Genomic DNA, 13378 nt, shown 5'->3' with positions numbered 1-13378 from the left:
ATAGCTACACCACTTTTTCATATGTCTGCTCAGGGCCATAAACTTTAAACAAAAATCTCAGAATGAACAACCTAGTTAGGTAACCAGCTAAGTGCCTATGAACATAAATACCATACAGGGCTCTGCAGAGGTGCTCAAAACTGACTGATTACTGAAAACCATATGCTTGGAACCTATCTCTCACCCTTTTTCATCAATCACACTGCTAAGCTCTGCATCCCATAATGCAATGACTGCACACTTGGAGGTCCTCGTGCAGAACATAGATACACTTCCTATACAGGATCAAGAACAAAGACAATACACTTCCAAACAAACACCTTCAATGGTGTGTGCTGCCCGTGTTAGGCAAGTGCTTCAGTGCTCCACATAGGGGTAGTGAGCCCTATCTAAATGTTGCAATACAATACTATGATTTCTGTCACCACTGCCAACTTTATAGCTGTGATACCAGTTGCAGGTGAATCTGCAACTGGTATCACAGCTCGTCGGCCCTACTACTGTTAGTGCTAGTACTGAAATGATTACCCATGTAGTGGCTCCTTCAAGTATTTTTAACACTAAATTTTCTACTAATAGAGTTGCATATACTTATACTAATGGTACATATTATACTACTTTCTGTAGCCCTATTACTGCTAGCAATACTAATGGTACTATCAGACATACTGCAACTACTGCTGGTATCAATAGAAAAAATATAATATTTTGCATAGTTAGTACTGTTAGTAATACTTATAGTAGTATTAGTTACATTGGAAAGAACAACAATGTTACTGGCATGTTCAGTTCTAGTCTTACGTATCATAGCATGTTCCTAATAGTTTATATTAGAAAGACTGGTACCAGTGATATAGTACCATTGCCAACAGTAACAGTGAAGCTGACAAAGTTTTAAAAAGGAAGCAAAATAGGGCCCTATGTGAGATCAGGAACATTTTGACTGCATCTCAGGGCATGACAGCAGTGCTTACCATCTCCCTCGGATCGAGACATACAAGGAAGTGACTTCCCATTACGTTCTGCTGTAAGTCGAAGGGTTTTGCTTCTAACAGCGTGCTACAGCAATTAGTGCCCACTGACCAGCACCTATTGTGTTGTGCCACTCCGGCTCAGGGCTACGGGAAGGCCTGAATGATACTAGGAAAAAATAATTCAATTTGGAGTTGGACTACACAGTTTTCCAAGATTATGTCCACAAATACAGGCCAAAGGTGGTGTGGTGGTACCCTAGTCATTCTTTGGGTTTCTCAGTAAAAATCTTTCAGTGTCTCTTCGAATGAGATATGGCAATGCCGTGGTCAATTAAGTAATTTGTGATCCTTACCCAAAGGGTCAGAAGGGTAGTATTGATTGATTTTGCATGCTCAGATGATAAAAGCTTCAGAGCTTTGTCAAGGAAATCGTGTAAGCAAGTGTTTCCTCTAAGGAAGTCCGGTTATTCAATGTTATTTTGGGAGCATGATTATTCAAAAAGTAGTCAGGTTATTTCCATTAGAAACAGTGCCCATTGTCTTGGTTTGATTGAACATGTTGGACAGGTCAGGATTTTCATCATATATTGAAGTGTCCGCATTGAGACGTGAGCAGAGGTTCAGATAACAATTATAGTCTTCTTATTTGGTTGTTGGCTACAGTATTCTGGCCTGGAGGAAGGTGCCTTTGCTATTTAGAAGTCTGAATTTCAACATATCATTTTTTTCTATTTTTACCGAGGATGTATGGCATTTTTTGCCAACTTTTGAAAACAGTGTTAGCATTGTCTCTCTGTGTTTAATAAGTGAAGCATCCTATAGATTCTTTCTTTGTTTTTAATTCTTTGTTTTAGAGACAGGGGCTAAGTTGTCCATTTTGGTTAGGATAGAGGTCTTGTAGTGTTTCATTAATAAGTAGGCATTTCCCTGTTCTGTGATGAGACAGCTTGTAGATACATGTTTACTTTTTGTGACCCATGCATGTAAGGATGTGGGCTGGGTTTTCCTGGTGGGTTTGTGGATGGTGTCAGAAAAGGGAATTATAAAGTGGGCACTTGTGGTGCTATTGTAGTGTACTTAATATTGTATATGTTAACATTGTAATCCTGCCCCCTGTTTTGTTTCTCCCTCTTTGAGCAGTATTTTGTAAATCAGTGGTATCACTAGCCCCAGTACGTGATGTGCCAAGTGGGAAACAAACTGTGTGGTATTTCACATTGTGTTCCCTTTTCTGAGGAATTTAGGGGCCTATTTATACTCTTTTTGTGCCGAAATTGCTTTTTTTTTTTTTTTATGCAAATTCAGTGCAAACTTATCTCCATATTTATATTTTGACGTTAGACACATCTAACGTCAAAATATAGTAGTTTGCACCATTTATTGGATGCATGAACCTACCTTGCGTCAATGAGAAACAAGCTAGGCGTTCCCAATCAAAAAATGTTGCTATCCCCATAGTTCCATATTTATCCCCTGTGCTAAAATGATGCACAGTTGGGAGGTGGGACTAAATAATGGTGCTAAGCTCGCTTAGCACCATTATTTAACGGCTGGGTTGGACCAGGCGTTAGGGAACCTGTGGAGCCATTTCCATGGCCAGACACCATGAAATGGGTCCACAGGTGCCCACCCCAAGCCCCTGGAACATCCCCACCCATGCCAGAGGGACACCACAGGATGGGGGACCCCATCCGGGTAAATAGGGTAAGTATAGCTAAGTATGCTTTAATTATTTTTCAAAGTGCCATCAGGGGCCATACCTTGGGGCCCCCTGCATGGCACAGGGTGCAATGGCCATGCCCAGGGGACACTTGTCCCCTAAGCTGGCCATTGGGGTGGTGGTCATGACTCCTGTCTTTCTGAAGACAGGAGTCATGTTTTTGGTGGTTGTGCGCCAGGAAATGGTGCTAGTCTGGTTAACGGAATTTTTTCGCCTCTAACCAGGCTAGCGTCATTTTTTGAGGCACAACCTCCTCCTTCCCAACCTGGCTAGCGTCGTTTTTCAGGATGCTAGCCGGCTTTACCACCAGCTTGTGCCATTCTATAAATATGAGGCCCAGCATGCTTCTGAGAATGACGCAAGTCGACGGTAAAGTTAGTGCAGTTTTGCACCAAAAACTATAAATATGGGCCTTATTCTGCAGATTTATCAGATTTAAATAGATGGAAATGTGTGTGGAGTTTTTGTCTTGAAAAACACAGAAGGAGGGAGGTAGGGAGACTAGGAGAGGGAAGAGGAAGACTAGTTCTGCCAGGAGGAGCAATGAACACTCCCCCTTTGACAAAGAAAAGGTCAGAGTGGAATCGGATACAAGACTTGGTTGTTGTAGCAACCATACACTCATGCTAATTTAGCAGCTGGAATTACTGGCTGGTAAAATCATGTTCAGTGTTCTGGCACCAGGGAAAACAGGTTGTTGGAACATTGGATCAGGGCAGTACACCACCCCAGAAATTCCGGGGCATATTTATACTCTGTTTGCACCGAATTGGCGTCACTTTTTTTTACTCTAATTCAGTGCAAAACTAACCCCATATTTATACTTTGGTCCTAGGCCCGTCTAGTGCCAAATTTATGAGTTAAAGTCATTTTTTGGACGTGGAAACCTACCTTGCCTTAATGAGAGGCAAGGCAGGCGTTCTCGTGCCAAAAAATTACTACATGACCTTATCGCCATATTTATACTCCAGTGCAAAAATGGTGCACAGGAATACGGAGGGTTCAAAAAATTGTGCAAAGCTTGCTTTGTCCCCTTTTTTAACGCCTGGGTCAGGGCAGGCATTAGAGGACCTGCGGGCCTATGTCCATGGTGGAACACCATGGAATAAGCCCACAGATGTCCTCTCCAGGCCCCAGGGGCACCTCCACTCACACCAGAAGGACAGCGGAGGATAGGGAACCCATCTGAGGTAAGTACAGGTAAGTATTTTATTTTTTAAAGTGCCATGGGGGGCCTGAAACGGGTCCCCATACATGGCACAGGGTGCAATAGCCATGCCCAGGGGACCCTTGTCCCCTGTGCTAGCCATTGGGTGGTGAGGATGACTCCTGCGAGTCATGTGGCATGGTAGGTTTAGCGCCATAAAATGACGCTAATCTGGTCAGAGTAATTTGTTTTTACTCTAACCTACCTAGCAGCATTTTTTGGTGCTAAACCCCCATCTCTCATACCGCCACCCCCACCCGGCTAGTGTCACATTTTTGGATGCTAGCCCACCCTTTGCGCCAGTTAGCATCATTCCTTAAATATGGCTGGCGTCTCGGAATGGCGCTAGCCAGCGTTATACTTTTTGCTGCAAACTTGTGCTAATGCAGGTTTGCGGCAAAAAGTATAAATCAAGGCCTTCCTCTGTCTGGCTTGTAATCAGGCCTCAATTTAGTTGTTTAAATGTTGGCTATTTACCTAATGTGTAGAAGAGTGATTAAGGATATTGCTATTTTTTATGCGACCTCTAGTTCTTTGTTCTATTATTTGGGACAATTTTGAACTGATTCTGTTTTTCTGACCTGTTCTCAGTAGGGGGTCGGGATTTCAGGATATTTGTTTTGCAATTACATTTTCAAGCCGACCACAGGAACCAGTGTTTAGAATATTATCTAGTTTTGCTGCTGAAACGTAGGCAGTACCAGTATGTACCTAGGTTTGGTCACATTGATTCTGGATTGTGTCTTGACTTTGAGAGGGATTTTGATGTACAGAGAATAACGGTGGTTCAAGCAGGTATTTTGTTGGGGAGATTATTTGTGAGGTAGTGATGTGCATTGAAAAGAATGACATTCAAGAGGATTAGAAGAGTAATGTCACCTGTGAATTTCTAAGTCAAGCTAAAACCAAATGTGTCCTCATGCTCTGGAGAAATCTATGCAAGTGGTAAATTGAGTAGATGTGTAGCGTATGTCATGCAGAAGGTGGTTTGTAAATATTATGCTTTTGTGTGATGGCAGTATCTTGCCCTTCAATAGGTATTGAAGTTGAGGTGGAGTGAAGTTTCTGATAAAATCAGTCGTAGTACTGGGACTGTAAGAGTGGACCATCATTAAGGGAGGTATTATGCGATTGGATGTGACAGAGTGCTTTCAGGCTGCAATATAGTATGAGTCATGTTATGAGACATATATTTGAGTCTCGGGTAGGTGAAAGTGAATCACTGTAGGTTCATCTCGATTGCATACTCCATGATTTTCCCATTTTAGAGTACAGTAAAGTGCAGCTCATTCGTTTGTCTGTCATAGTGAGAAACTAGTAGTCTATGATCCAGGTTTGTAGGGGTTCCTTGATAAAAAGGATGAATTCCTTAAAACAAGACTCAATTTCTTCATAGTTTTAGAAGTATTTTAGAGCTACTGCTTGTGTGGATGACTTCAAAATGGCAAATCGTTTGTGTTAGGTGGAGTGGCTATCTGGATGTTTACTATTGTAAGGGCCATTGATGTAGACTTTGTTGGGGCAAATGGCTCTGAGAGCTCTATCCTAGGCCAGCTCCAGGTTTGTGAGGATTAAGGAACTGAAAAGTAATGATCATTAGGAATCTTTTACTGCAGTATGACAGTAATGGTGTAATAAAAACAAGAAGGTGAAGGTAATTTATTCAGCAGATTATCCTTTGAATTAGGCACTTTGAGGAAATTACCCAGGTGGAGTCTCCTCTCGATATAGGGCTTCGTACACCAACCAGAACATTTTCCATTTCAAACTCCAAATCAAATTGCCAAGAGTGGAGTGTGGTGAATTTAAAGTGTTTTGCTACGTTATGTACGTTTAAAGTGTGCTGCTTCCACTGGGCTTCTTACTGTGGTTTAAGGTATATGGAGTTTGAGATATAATGATACCGATACCAATACCGAAATGTCGTGAAGGTAAGAATATTTAGCTAAGTATAGGTTCACTATATTCATGATTGTAACTTCATGGTACATAGATGTGAGAAGAAGGTTAGCATATAGAAGTGAGTATTCAGGATTACTATTCTTGATTCCACATCTATGCACCAAGCTACATAGACGTGGAATAAGGAATAGCATACCTATATTCATCTCCTACACTTATCTAGATATATTTACCTTCATGATATTTCAGTAGGCGGTATTCTGACTACAATATTTTTGTAGCTCGATATTTTTGCGCTTGAGATTCTGATATACAATTTTCTAAAAAGCAAAAGACAATGTGCTCTGTTAATACAATTTAACCTAGTGCTTTATCTCTTTTAGTACCAGTTTCAAAGCCACTCCTTCGAATAAATAACTCTGCAGCAGTAGAAGGGTCTCCGGTGATGCTGACATGTCTGGTGAAGAACGGCACGGGTCCAATTGAATACATCTGGCACCGAAATACAATACAAGATGGCACTGTGCCAGTGGCCGATGCCAATGGCAGCGTGGTCTCTCTTAGTTCAGTCAATCGGACGCATATTGGCTGGTACACCTGTACGGGAAAGAATGAGGTGAACCAAGAAACCAGTGACAAAGTCTACCTGGATGTTATATGTAAGTGCTCAGCAGAACTGGAAGTGCTTGTGGCTACATTTTTTGCCAGATAAGTTAACATATTTCAGGGATTCGTAACTGGTTCAACGCTAAAGGTGTGAAAATAACTTGCGAGTTAGTGCTTGAGTTAATAAATATGAAAGTAAGGCTGAGAAAAAAATCAGCATTTATACCACTAGGTATTGCAACACAAACGGACCCTCTCCAATGCTCTGGGAGTTCTGGTGACCAAGCCTAGTGGTTTTCTCTAAATATTTATCAGGGGCACCTACGATTTCAGATGTTACTTGGTTGCTAAAGTATTATCATTTGCACACCAGCATTAAATACAAATAACTATGACGACAAAAGCTTTGGGTCGAATTAAGAAATTGGGAGATACCTTCTGCACGCCCAACAGAATCTTCCTTTCCTTATCTAATTTTCAGTGATGTCTTGCAGAAAGGACCACTACACGGAAACAATGTATCAGAAGCCCTCACCCATCTTCGTTGCCATTGAGCTGAAAGAGCATGTCAAAATTATCTATACAAATGAAGCCCTTCCCGTGCACAATGTAAGCACCAATATAAAATCTGTACTATGGCCCTGGCACTAAGAAGGAAAACACACTCGGATCCACATTCTGCTGGTCTGACTATCAATAAGATTGTGTCCTCATCGCCAATGGTAGACATGTTCCCCCAATACCGCTTCACATATTACCTCAGGGAGTGCTGTCAGTGTCGCACAACAAAACCCTCCTGCATAGGAGATGTGGCCACTCCTTTGACCCTTGAAATTGAATTAATAAATTCGAAAACTTAATTATCTTCTGGGGTTGAACGATTGCTGGTCTGTGCACGTGCAATTTTTAATACTTGTCAAAAAGCTCAGTATCTGACCACCTGAAAACATTTACAAGGTTTTTCTTCCCATAATTCAAAATGACAGTATCTAGAATAGCAACAAAACTGAATATATTTGGCACTGAGCTGAAAGAGATAATGGATCGCTTCAGCTGAGGAATAATACCCTATGGTTGAACTATCACTTCACCTTTTAGGTTTGGAGCAGCAAAGCCTGCACCACTTTTTTACAAGTGTGGATGGTAAATATGTATGTGTAGTAGCACCCATAGTTTCAGAATAAGAAAATGCTCACCAAAGACAATCGTTCATAAACTGAACCACATCATAGGAAGGAGGAGTAATGGGTTTACCAACAGCCTCACAGGGAATATGAGTTTTCTATCAATGTGTTCACTACTTTCAATTATTCTCATGATCTCTCTCTCTCTCTCTCTCTCTTTCTCTCTCACTCTCTCTTTCTCTCTAACAAAAAATCACACGCACATACAAAGACACACATACACACATGCTCTCTCTCACATGCGCGCACACACCACACACACACACACACACATATCTTAGCAAAGTGGAAAACAGTAGTCAAAGTGGTGCAGTTCTTCTAAGGTTTGACTATCTAAAGAAAAACACGGTCTCTGTGCTTGCAATGGCTGTACAAAATCCGGACTCCCCAGCTAGACCGACGTTCAAGAATAGCAGGTGATCAAGTCACATTGATAACATCTTGGTACATGTCAGTAGTATAACATCATATATTATGAAGTCATCACTAGACCTGAAAATGCTCATGAAGCTCAGGCCCTTGGACTGAAGCAGGAAAGCTTTATTAAATCTTGTCATAACTATTTACTTACGCTCTGTAACACCAACATCACTGTAACAAACAATGGTAAATGGATTAAGTGGAACTCTATAACAGAATCAAACACCTCAACTTAGCTGCTATTTGCAATATAATGATTCCAGTTTTGGAAACCATTTTCCTAAACTGCATAAATGATCGTGCAATGTTAGATCTACACCATGAAGTTTTACAGAAACTAAACTAGCTAATTATTTCATGAAAGGTGCAGGTAGTGGGAAAACGTGGAACACATCCTCGCATCGTTGTCATGTTAGGACTTTCAATGAGTCCTAGAAAGCTTTACTGGTTGCTCTCCAGATAGGTAAAAGAGTAAGCATAGTGAATCCATTAAAAGCTTAATAAATGGTCTTTGGAAAGAACAAGGATTGTGGAAAATTAAACGGGTGGTTCACTCTCTGAATTTGGATCATAGGCTATGTGTCCATTTTGGCACATTGTTGCCAACAGAAGCTTCACTCTTACTAGTTTTAAAGGGTTCCACATAATGCCAAAAACATGGTTCATGAATTAGCCTTGCTGTGCTAAGGGTTTTGTAAATTAATTTCCTCTGAATAATAACGTTCTAAATACAGTAAATGAGGCTGCCTTGGCACTGACATTATGACTTTCTCTCTGGAAGATGTAATGAAGACAATCATTTCACATAACTCTGAGGAATCTCTATAAATCAGAGACCAAGGTGTGTGTCTACACCTACATGTAGAAACAAATGAACTAGCATGGGGCGCACTGATCCCAGACATACAGGGCCCGATTATGAGTTTGGCAGTCAGAGGACTACCAAACTTGTGGTGACGGTCGTATCGCCGCACTCCTGGTGGTCCGACCACCAGATTACGATCCTCGCAGTCGGACCACCAGGAGACTGCCGCCACCATCAGGATCATAGATCCCGCGGGTTGGCAGTAATCAAAGTCGTGGTCAGCCACAGTGTGCCCCTGGCAGTACTACAGTGCTGATCATAACTTTGTTTTCTGCCACCATTTCCATGGCGGTTGCACAGACAGTGCACAACCTGAGGGTGATTGTGTGCGACAGCACAATTTCCAATTGGGCTCACCTGCAGAAATGTTTTAATACGATGTTTCCACCGGTCAGCCTGGTGGAAACATCGTAATGCGACTGGGGGTGAGGCTGCTGGCTTGATGGTGGCCTCCTCCCTGGGGCTTTGGGGTCCGACGGTCGGACCGCCAAAGTCATAATCAGGCTCATTGTAGGGAGGAGAAATCATCCCCTTCCCAGAAAGTGCCACTATACATATCCAAGGAAATTTAGCAGAGATAGTTTGATTGGTGATATTTGAAAGATATGTTCAAATATGATGTTGACCACATTAAAGGAGTGGATTGATATTGAAAATGTGCTCTCATACTATCAAACGGGTTTTTTGGAGAATGTGAGCAATATTCCATCACGTCTTCAGGAGTCTACTACCCATTTGGAAGTACATGTTCTTAAGCAACTTGTAATTCTCTGTGACTTTTGTGAATCTAAGATCAGCATTTGATACCATTCCACATCACATCCTATGGGAAGTTCTTTATAATATAGGTTTTCCACTAAAACTTTTGAACCTGATCATTCTTCTCCATGATAACAATTATGCTGAAGGAAGATATAGTGCTGATCTTTTAAATACTACTATTGGCAGAAGCCTCAAAAATATTTACTGGGGCTTAGTGAATCAGACTAGAGTGCTGAGTAAGACTTATGGTAGTCTAACAGAGTACTTCTTAGCACACAAATATGTTCCCTTTTTTGAAATTCAATTTAGGCATCCTGCCTGTAGCAGATGTTACTGCCAAGTGGTCCACTAGTCAGTTGTCATCATATTTGTGCTATTATTGTGAGAATTCACCTGAAACATATGTTAACTTTGTGTTGTTTTCCCTTCTTTGCCGCAAGTCAAGGGTGACATGATGTTCCATATTATGGACATACATAGATACATTGACACCTTCTGAACAGCAAAGACAAATAAATCTCCTCTATTGGTTTTTGTCCTATCCTCGTATTTACTTATTGCTTGGATAATAAGATTGAAAAGTTTTACAATCACACTATGAAATATTTTTACTATCCCAACTACAGAAGATCGATTTTCATAGATGTATTCAACTTCTAAAATTCTCCTTTTTTCTTTTACTTGATGATTTAGATAATTTAGTGGATTGCGGTCACCAAGGGCCATATTTACAAGGCCCACAGCGCCACAGGAGCGTCACTTTTATGACACTCTGGTGTCACAAACTGCAGAGTCCTATCTACAAGGCCACGTAAAGGCACCCTGTGTGGCTTTTCATGGCCTCATAGATATGGCGTGAGACAACACAGCGCAAGTGGCTGCGTTTCCTCACACTGCATTGGTGAGGCATTCCATTGACGTTACAGTGGGTGTTCCCATGCAAAACCCATGGCATTTGACACATTCACAGATTTACGAGAAATCGTAAATCTGGGAATGTATCAAAAGCCTAAGCTTCCCCAGGGATGGTGTAAGTGTGGCGTAATGGAGAGAAATAACATTATTTCTCCTCATTTTCATATCGTTCCATAGAAGAAGGAACTCTCCTCCAGTGATTGTTTTAATCCTGAAAGGGTACCTTCCTGCACAAAAGCAATCATCCCCACAACGCAGACACCCTTGCACCATGGTGCAAGGGTGCCTGCATTGGTGCATTGTGGATATTTGTGCAGGGGGAGAGGACAGTAATGGGCCATATGTCACAGATATCCCACATTTCTGCCCTTTCGGGGAACACAGGGCAGCTCAGCAAGGCACTTACTGCGCCACCCTGTGCCATGGGCCCTGTAAATATGGCCCCAAGTTTGCAATCAATTTTTTGTATAGTACATGATATTATAATGGTTAGAAGTATGAAAAGCTGAAAAGCTCTTGCTTCATTGCTATTTAGGAACTTATGGCCATATTTCCAAGAAAGTGGCATATCACTAGTAATGTGCCACTTTTCTTGCGGCCCCCCTTTGCGTCCCCTAACGCCACCATAGTAGCACCGTATTTACAATATGGCACACCATGGTGCATGTTAGGGGTCAATAGCGTCATTTTTTTATGCGATTGTAACACTATACTGGATTCACATAAAAAATGACGCTAATCCAGTATAGTGTTAAGAGGCCCATTGAAATAAATGGGAGCCTCATTTTAATGCCTGCTTTAAGCAGGTGGCAAATGTGATGCTAGAAATAGAACAATGGAATCTTGTAGATTCCATTGCACCACATTTAATGTCCTCTAACGATGGAACACCCCTTTTGCATACAGCATGTATGTATTAAGCATGATGTGGCGCAAACGGTTTACATGTTGGAGCAAATTTATTTTGTGCCACCTTGTAAATATGGCGCTATGATAGTGGTCCATTAGCGCCACATTTGCAGTGAAGATTTTGCCGTAAAAGTGTCGCTAAGAGGTGCAAGGTCCTTGTAATTCTTGTCATTAATTTGAAGATGAATTTAAATGTTGTTTTTTTTAAAACATTTTAATGTTTCATGTATTGAATGTGAAGTATTATGGGAATGTATCCTGAAATAAACCTGATGATGATTATTTCTATATCTGACAGATAATGGATGCAAATCTGTTTTGTTGCTCATTGTTGTGCTGCAAGGAATTACAGAGATAAAACATTAAACTTGGATTTTATCTAGCAATCTAAAAATACACTAACTTGCCTCATGACTTCACTTTTGATACCTACTCCTCTATAATTTCCACTTGACTTGATCTGCAATTTTTTCTACCTATGGAAGCCAGAATCTTTGGTGGAAAAGCTGTCAGGGTTCCAAAATTTTGAAGGTCAATAAAAAGAATCATACTAAAATCTGACCATTGCATACCCGTTCTTTCTTCTCTCCTGTGACAGAAAGTTGAACAGTGGATACACTCTTTGCATTATTTATTGGTGGCTCCACCTTACTACTCCACTTTCGTTCTGGAAAACGGGCATATATCTTCCATGCCATACATGGCAGTCGAGAACTTCGAGCCCCTTTCACTTTTCCATGTTGGCTTGTCAGAAAATGAACATATGCGTGTTTTAATCTGGTACCGTCACTCTGGATCAAACATGTGGTCAGAAAAAAAACCCATCTATGATTAATAGTCTTTTACTCATATACATCCATTGTTTGCCCATGAACACAAACTGTTTCTTTTTGAGATTTTAAACTACAGAGAACCACCTTAATTATAGGATGGTGATTATGACCTGGCAGTTTCTGGTCAGTATCTGAGACACATCATTCATCAGGTTGTTTAGCAAAAACAATAAGGAGATCGTAGATGTATGTGCTATATACAAATAGCCAAATCAAATTCTTTCTTTATTTCAATGGAATCATTTGAATATGAATGCATTTAAGAACGAGGTCCTGGGAGAAGAAAGGAATTCGTACCCTGAGTCTGTGAACACTCTTATTTTGACCAGTGTCCCGCTTCCATCTGAGATTGTGAAGGGTCTTGAGATCCAAGTCCTTTGGTTGTATTTTATTTGCCAACAGCAGTTAAAACATGTTTTAGTAATTCATGGTCTCTTAGAGGATAGCTTCCTTGCCTGGATTTACACCATTCTGGAGTATGTACAGAACTACTCTTAAATGACTCTTTTACATGCTTTTCTGAATAAACCTCAAACCTTCTAAAATAAGAATGAAAGAGTACTCCTGTAGTACTACTTCTCATGCTCATAAATGCTTTTGTTCTAACACGTTTACATACTGAATTTACCAGTGGAATAAACCCTCTCCTCCCTGAATATTTAATGTATCATGTTAAATGGCTCCATGATGCTGTTGCTGAATGCCTTCCATCAGTTACCATCTTAGTCAGATCCTTATGTACCAAAGCACTTAAGTTAATTTACCATACAAGTCAGGCTTCTTATGGACTGGACCCTGTCTTTCAACAGAGAAGCATCTCTTTCATTTTGTGGACCAGCAACACATATTATTCTTCCACAATACTGTAGAAACGCTCTCTATAAGTTGTGTCATTAGTTGACCTCTTACCAATCTGCCATCCATACTACACCATGCATACTCTGCCATTTCAGTGGCATTTTTAAAAAGGCCACATCTGTCAAGTCTTGCGTTTATTTCATGTTTCCTCCTTTAGCATGTGAGGTTTCTTGGCGTACCATTATGTTCACATGCATCTAGTCACCCCTAGTGCCCACTCACC

At 40.9% G+C, this 13378-nt stretch overlaps 1 protein-coding gene across 1 annotated transcript in view; it reads left to right on the top strand.

Annotated features, from left to right (window-relative positions):
* VSIG10L2 (V-set and immunoglobulin domain containing 10 like 2) overlaps window positions 1-13378 on the top strand; it is a 254873-nt gene that overhangs the window by 27634 nt on the left and 213861 nt on the right. Inside the window, exon 3 of the mRNA XM_069221495.1 lies at window positions 6187-6462. Coding sequence (XP_069077596.1) covers window positions 6187-6462 — 276 coding nt within the window. The remainder of the gene's footprint in view (window positions 1-6186; window positions 6463-13378) is intronic.

Source organism: Pleurodeles waltl, chromosome 3_1 (genome assembly GCF_031143425.1).
Source record: "Pleurodeles waltl isolate 20211129_DDA chromosome 3_1, aPleWal1.hap1.20221129, whole genome shotgun sequence".
Lineage (NCBI taxonomy): Eukaryota > Metazoa > Chordata > Amphibia > Caudata > Salamandridae > Pleurodeles > Pleurodeles waltl.
Note: the sequence above shows the minus strand (reverse complement) of the source record. Positions and strands in the feature narration are given on the sequence as shown.